At 42.6% G+C, this 15,666-nt stretch overlaps 1 protein-coding gene across 1 annotated transcript in view; it reads left to right on the top strand.

Moving 5' to 3' along the window:
- Positions 1 to 15,321, top strand: part of FAM124A (family with sequence similarity 124 member A) — a 42,451-nt gene extending 27,130 nt beyond the window's left edge. Inside the window, exons 3-4 of the mRNA XM_063149264.1 lie at positions 168 to 907; positions 9,837 to 15,321. Of these exons, the coding sequence (XP_063005334.1) occupies positions 168 to 907; positions 9,837 to 10,634 (1,538 nt within the window). The 3' untranslated portion in view covers positions 10,635 to 15,321. The remainder of the gene's footprint in view (positions 1 to 167; positions 908 to 9,836) is intronic.
- Positions 15,322 to 15,666: the final 345 nt, after the last annotated feature.

Below are 15,666 nucleotides of genomic sequence, written 5' to 3'. Positions count from 1 at the left end.
TATCACTGTACTTTTTTGTTGTTGTTTGCTACAAGTGAGATTCAGAGAGCTGGAGAAAAAGAAAAGGCCACTGTGGCTGAGTAGACTGTTTCTCCTTTAAGGGTCACCTAAGTGTTGTAACGTGGTTGCAAATCTTAAAGGACTTTTTCTGTTTTTTAACATTTCAGGTGAACTTTCTGTGGAAGGCATACAAGACCCATTCCTTGTTAGTGTCCATATTATCACAGACCCAGGTGAATCCAGGACTCTTCAGCAGGCCATTGATAAGCTTCTAGCCTGGATCCACCCAGACCTGCAGCTGTTTCGGGTCTCAGAAAGGCGGGTGCCCAGGAAGCGCAGGAAGCCGCTCAAGGCCGGCGTTTCTCAGCCAGCCCTCGCTGTCATCCTGTTCCTGCAGGAGGAGTACGGGGAAGAGCCCATCTTGCAGCTCCATGAGACTTTTCAGCGGCCACCTTGGCATTACCACCACACAGAGCTAATGCATGGGAAGTTCCTCCCTTACATGCCTTGCAGCCAAGACTTTTACACTCTGGCTCCAGAGACTCCTCTGTGGGCCATCCGCCCAGTGCACTACGGGAAGGAAATGATCCGCTTCACCATATACTGCAGGAATGAGAACTTTGTGGACATTTTGAAATTGTATGAGTTAATACTGAAAAGACCAATGTGTCAGAAAAAAGCAGACTTCTGTGTTTTTCCTGTCTATTCTAACTTGGAAATAGACATTCAGTTTTCTTTAAAAAAACTCCCAAAGGGACAAGTTCCAGTGAGGACAGAGTCAGCCGTGCTGGAGTTCAGAGTGAGAGATGTGGGGCAGCTTGTGCCTCTCTTGCCCAACCCTTGCAGCCCCATCAGTGAAGGCAGGTGGCAGACAGAAGACCACGATGGAAATAGGATCCTTTTGCAGGTAAACTCAGTATACAGGGAAATAGAAGCATATTTCTTGGTTTTGTGCAGGAAAGCTTATCCTGCACTGACAGTTGCCCTTTTGTTGGTTGGCTGGTTGGTTTTTTTGCTTTATCCTTGGAGCAAGAGCCAGGACAGTACTGCTGAAAAAATAATTTGAAACCCCTTGCTGTGTTGTGTAACTGATCACAAAGGCAGTGAATGATGTTAGCCAGATATCAGTCAACCTCAGTTTATGCTAAGAGTGATGTGAGATGAGATAGCAGTTTTAAAAAATGAGAGAGAAGGAATTATGAGCCCAAGTGGAGAAATCATAGCTGGTGAGTGTAGTTTTATAAGAGGTATGGGCACAGAACTGACAGGGAGTTTTAAAATAGCCCTCAGTTATGAGATTTTTATGGGAGACAAGCAGAAGTCCTAATGGTACTCATTATTTTCTGGCATCACTGAGTGACAAACTGCATCTCTCTTTTGCACAGTGATTATCAGGATGAAGAGAGAGATGATGAAGGAAAAGAAATGCATTCTGAAGAGCAGCCTAAGAGAGACATTCCCACTGACTCTCTTTTTGAACTAACCTCAAGTGCTCATAACCAAATCCTGGGAGTTTTTTTGTCAGGACATCTGTAGGCACCATATCTGGGCAATATATCAGCATGCTCTGCTTCACCCCACCACATCCAAGGGAGATAAAAGATAAGCAGCAAACTCTTAACAGCTACCTACCCTGCAGAGGGGTAACTGTGGCAATCCAGAGCCAGGTTAATGTGCATTCTTGCACTGCAGAGGTTTTTATTGCTGCTTACATTCAAGTCAAGGAGCACAGTCCTTCACCTTTATAAGGCTGTTGTTCAGATTTCAAAGGGTATTCTTTTGGAGTGAATTCCATTCACGTGGCTTGTCCAGTTGCCTGACCTTGTTTCTGTGGAGGACACATTGTGGGTGCCATCCTTGCCCCATACAGACCTCTCGGCTTGCAGAGAGGTGTGTGTGTGTGCAACCCTCTGTAGCACAGTGCCTCTGGGTTTGTAGTTCCTGGGACTGAAATTCCAGGTACACAGGGCATCTCTGTTCCACTGAGTCACATCCAGGTGGTAGTGGAACCTTTCAATGCTGTTTTGCAGGTGCCACCATCAGAAATCCCATGCCAGAGCTGAGTAAAGGGCTGAGGAGACCAGCTTCCTTCCCCATCTGGCAAGCCAGTCACCAATTTGTCAGGGTTGCTGATTGCACTTCAGGCATATCTGTGTTAGCCTGAGATAAGCTGCAAACTGAATCTGACATGTCATCACCAAACTTATACACAGTAACCACACTCATCTATATTCTCTTTTCCCTGCTCGTTCTCAGGAGGTTTCTGCTGTGTGATACAACTTTGGTTTATGGGACCTTACACTGGTTTCAAGCAAATTGAAGGGAAGGGTAAAAACAAACAAAAAAATAGGGCTTCTAAATAGGGCTTTTGGTTTAAAGCCAGCAAATTTTCAGAAGTAACAACTGTCAGGCAGTACAGAGGTAAAGTGAGACTTGCTGAGCAAAGAAAATCAGAATAAGATTTTAGCCATATGAACCAAAAGAGAGGAGTAGACACCTGCCTAAGTATGGCCTGCAAATACAATTGATTTTCATTTCTCTTTTTGGTGAGGATGATCACTCTGAACAGGAGGACAAAATGGCAAATGAGAATGAAGTTACATAAATAGAATTTATCACTCTGGAAGTTTGGTGAAGCAAAAGAAGTTTAGGATATGCAAAGTGGAAGGAAAACAGAGACTTTGGATCTAATTTATACCATTTTAAAATCATGAAAACTAGGTCCTGGTGTATGGCTTTTAAGCAAGTCTGTACAATAAGAAGTGGAGCTCTAAGGCTAAGTCAAAGGGAAAATTTCCTGTTACTCAGATCCCTACAGCCACCAGTGCAACATGACCATGAAAAGAAAATTGCAGTCCCTGGTGTGTACCAGAGTGACTGTGCCATAGGAAGCATGGGAGGTTGCACAGGATCCCAAGGGCCACACCTGTCTTCAGCTTTGGACTCCGGAAAGGTGACCTCAGAAAGTGCAGGAACAGGGAAGGGCTCTCCTCACATGCAGAGGAATGGAGAAACAGCCCTGCAATGGGAAACTGGAAGAGTAGGGTCACCTAAGCCCAATCAAAGTAACTCTGAAGGGAGCTCTGGCTTAATCTGGCTGAAGACAGAGCACATGATAAACAGCAGGAGCAGGAAAAGGCTGGTTTACTCAATTATTGTTTTGATACAGGAACAAGAATCTACCAATAAATAGATTTTAGTACATATTCATAGTTAACTGCATAGCAGCCAGCAGGTGCAAGCAGGTTAATACCTGAATTTAAGGCAGGATGGTCAGTTAGGGAGAGGAAATGATGGAGCATGGGTTATAGGAAACACTGGATTTGGTGATCCATGATCTCCTTATACTAATTTAATTCATTCTAATTTAAAGCAATTATAATATCTACCTTTGGAAGTAACAAGACTACATTTTGACTTCTCACAGAGAGTTGCTATTAGCAATATTTTCCATGCCACAGCATTGATGATAACTTTGACTTCCTCCCAGTTATATAAACTTAAACAATGACCTCTCAGTACTTTTCAGTCTCCATATCAGTTGATAATTAGTAATCATCAGAATGGTTTTGTTTACTTTATACAGATACTGCACCTTTTTAAAATTAGAATTGTACCAAAAATGATAGGTTAACATCCCTGTTAAATTGCAGGCAGTGTTTAAAGTTTGAAGTTTGAGTATACCTCCATGTTTAAGCTAATGAAATGTGACCTCTTGCTTGTCCTGACAGGGACTTGGATACTTGCCAGCCAGATTGATCCATGTTCTTAATCCATTTTGCAAATGCAATTATCAGGGGGCTTAAATAAAGTCAGTTCAAGAGACAACAAAGTTATTCATGGGTAAGATAAATCTGTTTAATGCCAAGAAACTATTCCCTCATTTGCAGGGAAGCCCTTGAGAATTACTTTTGTCACAGTAGCTTTTACACATTGGCAAGTTGCTCCAAGGGTGCAGCCATACGACAGCTGAGGTACAGGGTTCAGCTGGCTGGAGCAGGAGCAAGGCTTAGGAACACGATTGCACCCTGTGGGACGACACCCACAGTGCTTCACCAGAGCTCAGCCCAGAAGCAGAAGCTCTGGGGAGCTTTTGGCAGAGCAGTGGGAAGCACATGTAAATAATGGAGCTAAGAATATGCCATGTACTAGTATGCTGCGTGCACTGCTGGGTTTATAGGTCTTGTCCAGATACTTGGCTGCCTCTGGGCATAATCCACACGGAGACAGATGAAGTGCTAATCAACTTGCAGTCCTGGCAATGCAGTGTGGGAAGCAGGAAAGGTTGGTAACTGATTGGACTGGCTTGGCCATGCATGTTTGGGAAGCAAGGATAGTGAGCAGAGAGGAGAAAGTGCACAGATGGCTTCTTTAAATTCTGATAGCATCTCTGGATAGAGTAGGGAAAGTAAAATAATATTTTGGCAGGATTTCCTAGCCACTCTGCATGAGATGGAACATGCAGACCCAGAAGGAAGGTGGACACCAGAAAAATTAATATCTTACCTAGGCAGAGACTCAGCACTTGAGCATAGGACCTGCTGCTGTTTTACATGCCAGAGAGTCCCTGTGCAGTTTATGAGGTGGCTATTTTCTGCCTACTGCTGCTTTTTAAGGCATCCTTGAAATAACACTGCAAATGTAAACAGATCACAGCTTATGAGGAGGTAGAGGGATTCTATTTTTAGCTGATTTGCTGAATTAATCGGCCAATGTTCTTATCTGTATGGGCAACTGTAATCTTGAGTTGAGAATTGGTGTCAAGTGCTTCAGGAGCAGAGGTAGCAGCCATAACTGGCACAAGGAGCTGGGACAAGAGGACTCAGTTATGTACAAGTGGAGAAGAGAAATAAAGGCAGCTAAAGCAAGGTCAGAGAAGGCAAAAAGACAAAAACAGGCAAAGAAAGGGCACTTTTGCAGAGAACAGTTCAGTCTGCAGGAAGGAAAATGGAGGTCAAAAAATACCTCGAGCTTGCTGAATTATTATACATAATAGTGCAGAAAGAGGAAGAAAGGCAAGAAAAGCATCCACTGGCACAGGCTGCCCAGAGAAGTTGTGAATGCCCCATCCCTGGCAGTGTTCAAGGCCAGGCTGGATGGGGCTTTGAGCAGCCTGGTCTAGTGGAAGGTGTCCCAGCCCATGGCAGGGGGGGTTGTAGCTATACAATCTTTCAAGTTTCTTCCAACCAAACTGTTCTATGTCTTAGGCAAGAATGTGTACAGGGCACCTTTACAAAAATTATATTTATTTTCTTCTGAAGATGATGAAAAAGACACACTTTTAGAGCAAAAATTTAGTCGGTTTAGGGAGGTGCCACGAACTGATTTAATTAATCTGCAAATCTAACACTAGTCTCCTGTTTTACAAAATATTTTATTCTATTTTTTCATTTCCTTTTTGTGACATAAGTGTTTGGTTGTCCTTAATGCTAATGTCTGGGTTTTGGGGAGCATGGAGAATCAGTCCCTTAACTCCTATAAGAGATTTTTACTTGTTTTTCTTCAGCCTAAGGTGCTTTATCCAGTTAAGTTCTATGGCACACTAGGATCTCTTACAAATCTATACATGCAGCGAAAATTCCTGAGAATGAATATATTTTGTGTTACAAAGCACTCAGCTTTTCTTTTCTATTTCTGTAAACACATTATAAGCCGCTTTTCAAAGAGGTTCAATTTTTAATCAAATCTGTGCATTTTGCCTTTTTGAAATGGTGTGCTTCTGACTATTTGTGTCTCAAGTAAAATTTATTATGATGATACTGAGGACTAATCTCTGCCATTTTTTCTTGTGTTGATTTTTTTTCCCCTGGATCAGTTCCACTGGTTTTAATACAATTAAACAAACACCATCACACTCCTGTTGAGCAAGGCAGGCAAAATCAGAGCTCGAGATGGTGATGTCATTGCTGTGCTTGCTGGGTCCTGACCTCAGCAATGCCTTGCTGGCAGTTCTTAATGCAGATAATGCTTAAGGAGATCTCTATCTGCTTTCTTAAAAAGCAGATAACTTAAAATAGATTGCAGCGACATTCAGTTGGGTCCTGGCAGCCCAAGCTGAAAGTGCATTTCTGAAAGGTTCACCCCAAGTTGTTTATGGCATTCCCGGATATTCATCATGGAATTCTTCTGCAGCCCATTGTAAAACACAAAGACTCTAAATCCCTCCAGGCTTCACAAAGATTTGTGCAGAGATTATAAATGAGCAGCAGATTAGCACCAGATGAAAAAATCTGTTCTGTTAGAGAGCTAATCTGTTCAGTCAGTGGCCGGGTTTGCTGCACTTCTTTGTGGCAAGGTCTGACAAATCCACCTCCCTGCATTTGGAATTTTGGTCAAAATCAATGTGCCACTTTGCCTTGTGCCTTTGTTCTCTCAGATGACTGATGCCCTCTTGCCCTGTGCTTGTGCCTGTTGCAGGCAGCATGGCTGTGCCAGGCAGCAAGGAGGCAACAGGCAATGCTGAGTGTGTTAGCAAGCTGTGAGAAGGCTGATGATGAGGAATTGAAAAAGAAAATAACTCAGAAAAGATGCAGCTGTTTTCAAAGGCAGTGGCAGGATTAAGGGGGCAGAGAAGGCTCCTCCAGAAGCTGAAGAGAGGAGCAGTCACATGAGCTCACAGGCTGCGTGCAGCACTCGGTGTGCCGTCCCAAGGTGGCACAGGGAGCGCAGTCATGGCCTTGGCACAGGACAAGGAGCTAGTTTTACCTGACTTTTAATCCTGGCTAAATCACTGAATCCCCTCTGTGATCTCTGACAAGCTAGAGAATGTAGATATAGAAAAGTCTTATTAGTCCACATAATCCAGTTCTCTACAATACAGGATTAGCCTGTAATCTTTGTTCACTAGTATCTCATGGGATGGAGCTTCTGACACACTACCTGTGTGTCTACACTCTTCTACCTGTAGCACATCACTGCTGCTTTTCCTGTCTGGTGTTCTCACAGCCAGGGAAGCCTTCAGTTACATTCCTTTTAAGATTAAAGTATTAAAATAATATCTCCCCATTATTTCCCCATTTCTGCCCATATAATGAAGAGCAACATTGGAAAATAGGTCTTTTAAATCTTAACTCATCTAAAAAAAATGATTGAGGTGAGCAGTTCCTCCTATAAACAGCTGTTCAGAAATGAGCTGTGTTAGTGATGTCGCTCAGTCTGCCCTGCAGGCAGCCATTCTGGGGACAGGCTGTGCTTGCTCCCTTCTCCTCACCACCCACCACTGCCTCCTGCCAGGCCAGCTGGGCTTGACCAGGAGCTATGACCCAGGAGCAAGATTAACAGCAAATATTTTGTGTAAAATGAAGTGCCTCCATCTATCTGCAGAAACTAGGAACTAGGAAAAAGAACTGGGACAAAAAGGTTTAAAATAGCAAAACCCTAAATCTAACACCTTACCTAAAGTAGATTGCCAGCTACAGTGTGTGTTCTCACTGTAGTACAGCCCAAGGACATAGGAAACAATTCAGCTAACCAACCCCACACAATAATTTTTTCAGGGAAAGCTGAATTGCTCTCCAGACCCCGCTGGCTGTATTAAGTAGACAGCTAAATCTCATTTATGATGTCTGTGGACTCTGCCTGGCATATGTGTGGTAGACAGGTGGCATGGCCTGCACAAGGTAAAGGTACTGGCCCCAGAATTCTCTGCAGTGCAAGGATAGATCTGTTCCCAAAATGATTTTGGGAATTGATTCATTGAGCATGGTGGTTGAGTTCATGTAGTGTATCTCATAGCAGAGTTACTGCAGAGAAAAAAAAATGGTAGCTTTTGTTAATGCTAACAAATTTAGGACTGTTTTCTTGGTCAAACACATCAAAGGAATGCAGGACTTTCAGCATGTCAGATTCTTATTTCTGCGTTATCCAAAAGTGTATTTAGTTAAGAAACAGCTAGTAGACAAGCTTTTTGTCTTACAGAGTAATTTTTAAACAAATTGGCTCACATATTGCACTAATAAAATAGTGTTATTTGTAGAGGTCTAATGTGATTTCTGGCAAATGTTTTGTTGACAACTGACTCATTACATTTGAGTCAGTTGGGTCCTTTGAGTCATTTGAGTCAGTCTTTTGTCCTCAATTTCTTCCTTCATATAATTCTTCATGACATTAAGGGGAAACAGCCTACTATATTACACAGAAATGGGTTATGAAATAACACACCTTATTACAGATATATATATCCACATATATATATAATATGCATATGTATATTTACTCATCTACAGTATCTAAATGACTTCTATGGTTTGGCTGTCCTATAATCTCTAGTAAGAAATCATGAAAGAACCAAGCATTTTTTGCCGATGTGGAAATCCTTTTTTTGCCCATAAAATCACTTCAATAAAAACCAGAATATGGCTATGACAGATCTGGGTCACTAAGACAATGTGATGTGCACTAGCAAGATGTTAGAAGCAGCAATGTATGGAGCTCTCTTAGAGACTGGGTACAAAGAACCTCCTTGGTTGCCAGGTCTCAGCTCTTTCTGTCATGTCATATAATCTGTTTGGTAAAATGAGCAGGCTCTGTCTTTATCCATTACTCACCCCAGAAGACTCTTTCTTTCTGTTATTTCTTATAGAAATAAAGAAACCATTTTTTGTTAAAGAAAAAGGGGGTTTTTTGTTTCTTTGTTAAAGAAACTTTTTATTAGTTTGTGGTTCTGGGTTTTTTAATGGATAGTTCTTTTTTTTTTCTGTGGCTCTGTCATTTTCAGTTCAAATTTATTCTTTCTCACATAGGTGTGATTGTAATAATGTGCAGTATTCTAGATGAGGCCAGAACAGTGTTGTCCACAGTCCTTTTTCAACTCAAGTACTTGAGACTGCCCAGTACCATGTTGTCACAGCCTTGTTGCTTTAATAGCAGAAAGGGATCAGGATGCCCAGTTCTTTCTCCTCTCCTGTTTCCAACTGACAAGTCCCATAGCTGAGATTATTGTTTATTCTCAAGGGTACAATCTTGCACTTTGTCCCTTTAGTTCCTGTCCCTTTTGGAGCAGAGATCAAGCAATATTTATTATGCAAGAAATTCCATTAAGGAGACTTAAAATTAAACTTTTTTAAAGGCTGATTTCTAAAAGCCTCACTGAAATAAGAGAAGGATGTTGGCTCATCATTTGTCACAGGTGCTTTCCCTGTTCAAATGCTTGAGTATCTGATGGGTAGGCAACTGAACCCTGCCCTGGGACTGGGATTCAGCTCCAGATTTGGATCATAACCATGAGTTTGGGTCTTCAGTCTAGGTGTCTACAAGCAAACTGAACATGTGTCTGTAATGTCACTGTGAGCTAGTTGATAGAGCTGACTAGGTAAGAAAGAAAATGTGAAGGAGTTGAAAGAATTAGTAAATTTCCATTGACAAGACAGAATGAGTTTGCTGAAGGCTTTCTGATGTTTTAAAGGAGAACAAAACAAAACAACAACAACAAAAAAAGTTAGGAAGAAATGAGAAATTACAATTATATAATATACTTCTTCCATTTCTTTATTATTTTCTTAAGCTGTCCACTAAAGTAGTAATGTTGGAAGACAGAATATGAATGAATCTGAGTAAGTCAATAGGAAGCGAGAAATTCAAGCTAGTGTAATTCAGCCCACAAGGCAAGGCTTCTCTACCATTTATTCTTGTTGTCTTTGAGGCTCCTTATGTAAATATTTGGGATTTTGGCAGGGTGGTTTGTCTTTGTTATTGAAGTGAAACATTTGCTGCAAGCATACTGACTGAAGTCTGCTTCATAATTATTTGCAGTAGCAACTCAGCAATGGAGACTCAGGGTTGTAAAACTGCCAATTCTGTATTAACGTGATCGTCTTCTTTCCCTCTCCCTACTGCAGCAAGCACACAGTTGGAGTAGGAAGTCTGCAAAGCAGAACAAGCAACTATATCCATCTGTGTCTACAGATTCCCACTTCACCACTCTGCCAGCCTTCCTTCCTCAGAGCCACCGATCCGTCTCTGAACTGCCACAAGAAATGGGTCCAAAAAAGGTACATCTCACAAATGGCCTTGGTCATTATCTTGGTTTCTCCCAGGAGGACTTGAGACACAGCAATCTAGGAGACTTCACACGCAGACCCAGGAGTGCCTCCAGCATTTCTTGGTCATTTCAACGAAGCAAGTCTCTGTTCTGCTTGCCCACAGTGAACTCCTCTTCAGCATCAGAGACATTTCATTTCAGTGAACCATTTCAGTTTTTAAACACTGGGTCACCTGCAACCAGGTTAAAAACGTGGAAATGCAGCCCCAAGCTTAACATTGATGACTTAGAGCATGCCCAAGAGACTGATGTGGACACAGGGATGAAGCTGTCCTTCTCAGACCTGTCTGTGGTTTCTGCATACTCTGCCCTTAATGGGTTTTGCAGTGAGTTGGAAGACTCTCTTCCATCACAGAAACAAAGTGTCAGTAGGGCTAAACGGGCAGGCACCAGGGGAAGGCCTGCATCAGCCATGTGCAATACTTTTGATTCTGTTGGTGGTTCACTGCCTTCTCTTTCAGAATGGTCTTCCAGCTCTTTCATGTCAGCATCTCTCTCCAAGCAACACAAACAGCCCTTGAGAGCAGCTCCCTGTTCTCTGGATGACCATGTTTGCCCAGCTTCACCAGTTAATGAAGAAGAATTTTACATCTGAGGCTTCTCAAACTTACACCTTCCAGAGGAAAAGGGAATGACTTGAAAATGACAGTGGTGGGTCCACCCTGAGCTTACAGGTTACTTGCTGAGGAGAAGGTGATGCAGAAGTTTGTTAAATATGTGAAGAAAGTACTCAGAACCCTCTGAGATTGGCATCCCCAAACTGGGTACAGTAAAGAAGTCTGAGATTGCACCCTGTGTCTCTGTACTGGAGGATATGATCAGCACAGAGGCTTTTGCACAGCAGTGCAAGGTGGATGTTTCTGACCAGCCCTTGGACTGATGGTGAAAGAAGAAGAGGCACACAGTATTCCATTTTAATTTGGCAGACAATGAAGACTAATATGTGAAAACAAACTACTTTAACTTTTCTGAGAAATTCCCTTAACTCAGGAAAGGTGGGGGGAAAATGGGGTCTTATTTCCCGTTCACAGGTTCCAAAGGCAGCTCTAAGCACAGCAGGTCCCAGCAACACAGCTCCAGTAGGGTCAGACAAGAAGTTTCTTGTGAGGAAACACTTTCCTTCCATACTTTGAGAGCTGGCAGTGGTGAGGTGGGGCAGAATTACACAAACATCAAGGTTAGAAGAGATCTTCAAGATCATCTAAATCCAGGTGACAACCTAGCCCTACCATAATCACCCCTAAACAATATCCCCAAGTGCCACATCCTGACACCTCTTAAACTCTTCAGACACTGACCCCACCAACTCCCTGGACAATTTATTCTAAGGTCTATTTCAGTGAATATTTTTTTCCAAACATTCAATCTGACCCTCTCCTGGTGCAATTTAAAGCTGTTTCCTCTCATTGTTGCACTCAAGATATGGCAGAAGAGACCAACCCCCCCTTCACTGCAACCTCTTTTCTGGTAGTTGTAAAGATCAGTGAGGTAATCCTCCAAACTAAACAATCCCAGTTGCCTCTGCTGTTCCTTATCAGACTTTTGCTCCAAACCCTTCACCAGTTCCATTGCCCTTCTCTGGATGTGCTCCTGCCCCTCAATCTCCTTCCTGAATGGAGGGGCCCAGAACTGAGCACAAAGATTCAGGGTGCAGCTTTCACCAGTGCCAAGAACAGGGGTCCTGCTGGCCACACTATTCCTGATATAGGCCAGGGTGCCATTGTCCCTCTTGGCCACCTGGGCACATGCTGGAGCATGTTCAGCTGGCTATTGACCACCACCCCAGGTCCTTTTCCAGCCACTCTTCCCCCAGCCTGTTGCAGTGCATGGGATTGTTTTAACCAAGTACAGGACCCAGCACTTGGATCACCTTACTGAACTCCACAAGACTGTCCTCAGACCATTGATCCAGTCTGTCACAATCCCTCTGGAGGGCCCTCCTGCCCTCCAGCAGATCAACACTCCCACCCAACCTGGTGTCGTCTGTGAACTTACTGAGGATGCACTCAATCCACTCATCCACATCATCAGTGAAGATGTGAAACAGAGCTGGTGCCACTGCTGAGCCCTGGGGAGCAGCAGCAGTTACCAGCAACCCACTGGATTTATTTCCATTCACCACCACTCTCTGGGCCTGGCCATCCAGCCAGTTTTATTCAGTTAAGAATCCACCCATCCAAGCCAAGAGCAACCAGTTTCTCCAGGACAGTGCTGTGGGAGACAGTTCCAAATCCTATCCTGAAGTCTGGATAGACAACACCCACAGACTTTCCGTCACCTACTGAGTGGATCACATTGTCATAGAAGGAGATCAGGTTGGTCAAGCAGGACCTGCTTTTCATAAACCCGTGCTGACTGGGCCTGAGCTCTTGGTTGTCCTGTACGTGCCACGTGATGGCACTCAGGATGATCTGCTCCACGACTTTCCCCAGTGCCAAGGTCAGGCTGATAGGCCTGTGCTTCCCCAGATCGTCCTTCCAACTCTTCTTGTAGATGGGCATCACATTTGCTAATTTCCTGTCAACTGGGACTTCTCCAGGAAACCAAAACTCCTGGAAAAGGGTTGAAAGGGGTTGGCAAGATCTTTTGCCAGCTCCCTCAATACTCTCAGGTGCATCTCATCAGGACACATGGATGTGTGTCTAACTGGGACAGAAGGTCGTTAACCCTTTCCTCACAGATTATGGGGACTTCACTCAGCTCCCTATCCCTAACTTCCAGCTGTCATTGCTGGATGTGCTGGGGGCAGCTGGCTTTGGTATTAAATACTGAGACAAAAAAGGCACTAGGTACCTCAGCATTTTCCTCATCCCTTACACTGAGCTACGCTGTGCATCCAGCAAAGAATGGAGACTCCTTAGCCCTCCTTTTGCTGCCAATGTTTTTATAGAAACTTCTTCAGAAGAAGTGTCACTCCTTCCCCAGGGAAGAGGAAATTCCACTGTATCTTTTAATTTGACAGACCAGGATGCAGAAAGTGCCAAAAGAGAAACCTTAGAAAGCATTTTCAGCCCCCTCACCCAGAAAGCCCATCCTGTTCAGCTAGAAGGGAGCCCTCTGGGCTGTGGTCTGAACCACCTGTACAGACAGTGATAACCTGAGTAAACCATGTTTGCTACTCCTGACTCAGGCAATACAGCTTACCTTTTTGGAATACAAACCAAGAAAGGTAACCCAGCATTTTTATATATTGCTACACCATTAGACCCAAATAAAAGACAGCTCCCTGTTTTTTAAGGGGTTGTTATTTTTCTGTTAGAAATAATCAGTGCAGAAACTTTTTCTTTGTATTTCCAAGCATGCTTCTTTCTGGATGAAACTTGTTTCTTCTTGAATACCTCTCCCCAAAGGGAAAACAAGTCAAATTTTTTGTCTTTCAGAAGATGTTTTTAAAATATGCATTTTTGATAACCTGTTTTGCTCCGATTAAATTGATATTTAAAAAAAAAAGTAAGTGAAACGCTGCTAATATGACAGCTAAGTACCTTCACCAGGATTTGAGTCATATAAACAAATTTTATTGTGTGTGTTCTGAAAAGTTATATTTTTGGCTGACAAGTGTCACTGATCACAGCTCTGGTCAAGCCACTGCGGAAATGACCATGTTAAAATGTGTGTGTATAATGCTGGATGTAGCCTATATACAGGTGTAAATGCTGAAGACCTACCATGATGGCATTGTGGTGTGTGGAATAAAAACCCATTTTCAGAGAAAGATATTTGCTGTATCACCAGGTAATTTTAATTAAAAGAATTTCTGCTTTGGCGGGGGAAAAAGGGCGGAAAAGCAGACACATACTGTAAATAATAGTCACAAAAAGTGGAACAGCTCCCCTGGCCCATTTAGGTAAGTGCATGGTTTTTACAAACTATTCTGGAAGAAAGTCTAGAGTAAAATGAGTGCAGGTTTTTAGGGGAGGAACCTGCAGCCCGAGTCTAGAAGAGGCCAGAGTCAAGGTTTTTTCCTTTTGCTGTTGTTTTCTTCACACAGGAAAAAAAGCAACAGACTGAAGTCCAAGTCTCCTCTCTGTGAGATGCTGTCATAGCATTTACCAGGAGTAGACTTTGTCTTTTGTGCTAAACGCAGTAAATAAATAGGGAAATCTATTCAAGGTAAAGAGCACAGAAGATTATCAGCCTTCTCCTGCCCTCTAAAAGTGTTTAGGCTTATTGCAGTTTTGGGTAAACTGTTCTCCTTCTGGGAGCAAAAATAGCACTAATGAAGAATTTGTTGTGGTGTGTTTACCTGCTCGGTGCTCCTTCAGACCCCACACAGTCTTTCCTCTGACTGTTGTGACCTTTAGATCAAATCCCTCCCTGGAACACGTGAACCTGATTTATCTAAAGTTGTATTCCCATGTTATTGTTTGTACCCTGCCAAAATATATATAAAAAACCACTATGAAGTCAGACTAGCCACTTTTTCCATCAGCTTGCATTTCACCATACAAACAGTGATGCCTAGGACAGTCAGCATCCACAGGTTTAAATTTATGCTTCATCATTTTCCGTCCATAATCATGGTATTTTAATAATGCAGAAAACATTTGATCTGGACATGAAATAAAAAACTCGTTTGAGCTGATGTAGCTGTCTGATCCTGGCATCACGCCAAGGCTCCTGACAAAAAGCTGATTGGGGTTTTTAATGAAGAGGAAGCTCTGAACCATTTTTCTGCTAAGGCATGCCTCTAGAAGGAGTCCATCACATCTGGGGGCTGTCGCCTGCTGCAGCAGGGAGCACTGGTACTGGAGATCCACAGGGAAGCACAGGACAGCTCAAGTGTCAGTCATGAAGTTCGTGTGTGTTTTTAACCAGCAGCTCCTCGAGCATCTCAGCTCCAGATTTTGCCACATTAATCCTGATGGGAAGAGAGCCAAATGAGTGTCCACAGACTCTGCATTTGTATTGTCCCCACTGGTTCTGTCTCTGTTCTGTTTACTGATACCTAACTAGAGATTAAAGTTTTAATTGTTTACATTGATGGTGCTTGTAACCAAATCTTGTAAAAAATGATTGTCCTACCGTCAGGAAAAAGAGAGGTGATAGTGTACAGAAAACTTTCTGTCTATAAAAAGAAAGCCAGATTATGAAATGTGTTTCACTGAAGGTAGGCTTCATTAATTCTCTTCCCATTATTGAAGAAGGAGCTCATCTCTTCAGAGACTTGAATATGCACAAGTTTCATGCCATTTACTTATTCATTTGGTCAAATTATCAACAGTGTATTTTGAGAACTGCAGGTTTTCCTGAACTTTTTCTCCTTCTCACCCCAGAATGCACTTCTTTTGTGAAATAAAATAGAGATGAAAAGTCAGTTGCACGTAAACTTCTGTGTGTTCATTTATAAAGTCTTGCAGACTTACAGAGTATTTTAACTAGGCTTCCAAAATGACTGCAGTGCCACAAGCTCTACAGCTTTTGGTAATATGTGTTGGTGGGATAATTACAAAAAAACACAGCAAAAATATTTTTTGTTGGACTTAGTTTTGCCTCTGCAGATTGAGTCTTTTGATTCTCACTGTGGTGTTGTAAATCATTTTCTCTAGTAAAGGTGAATGATAAAATAGGAGCTGTGACACATATTGGTAATCTTGCATGCTCAAATCCCATCTGGGTTTATTTGA

This window comes from Melospiza melodia, chromosome 2, assembly GCF_035770615.1.
Source record: "Melospiza melodia melodia isolate bMelMel2 chromosome 2, bMelMel2.pri, whole genome shotgun sequence".
Lineage (NCBI taxonomy): Eukaryota > Metazoa > Chordata > Aves > Passeriformes > Passerellidae > Melospiza > Melospiza melodia.
This window is presented reverse-complemented; position numbering and strand designations above follow the sequence as displayed.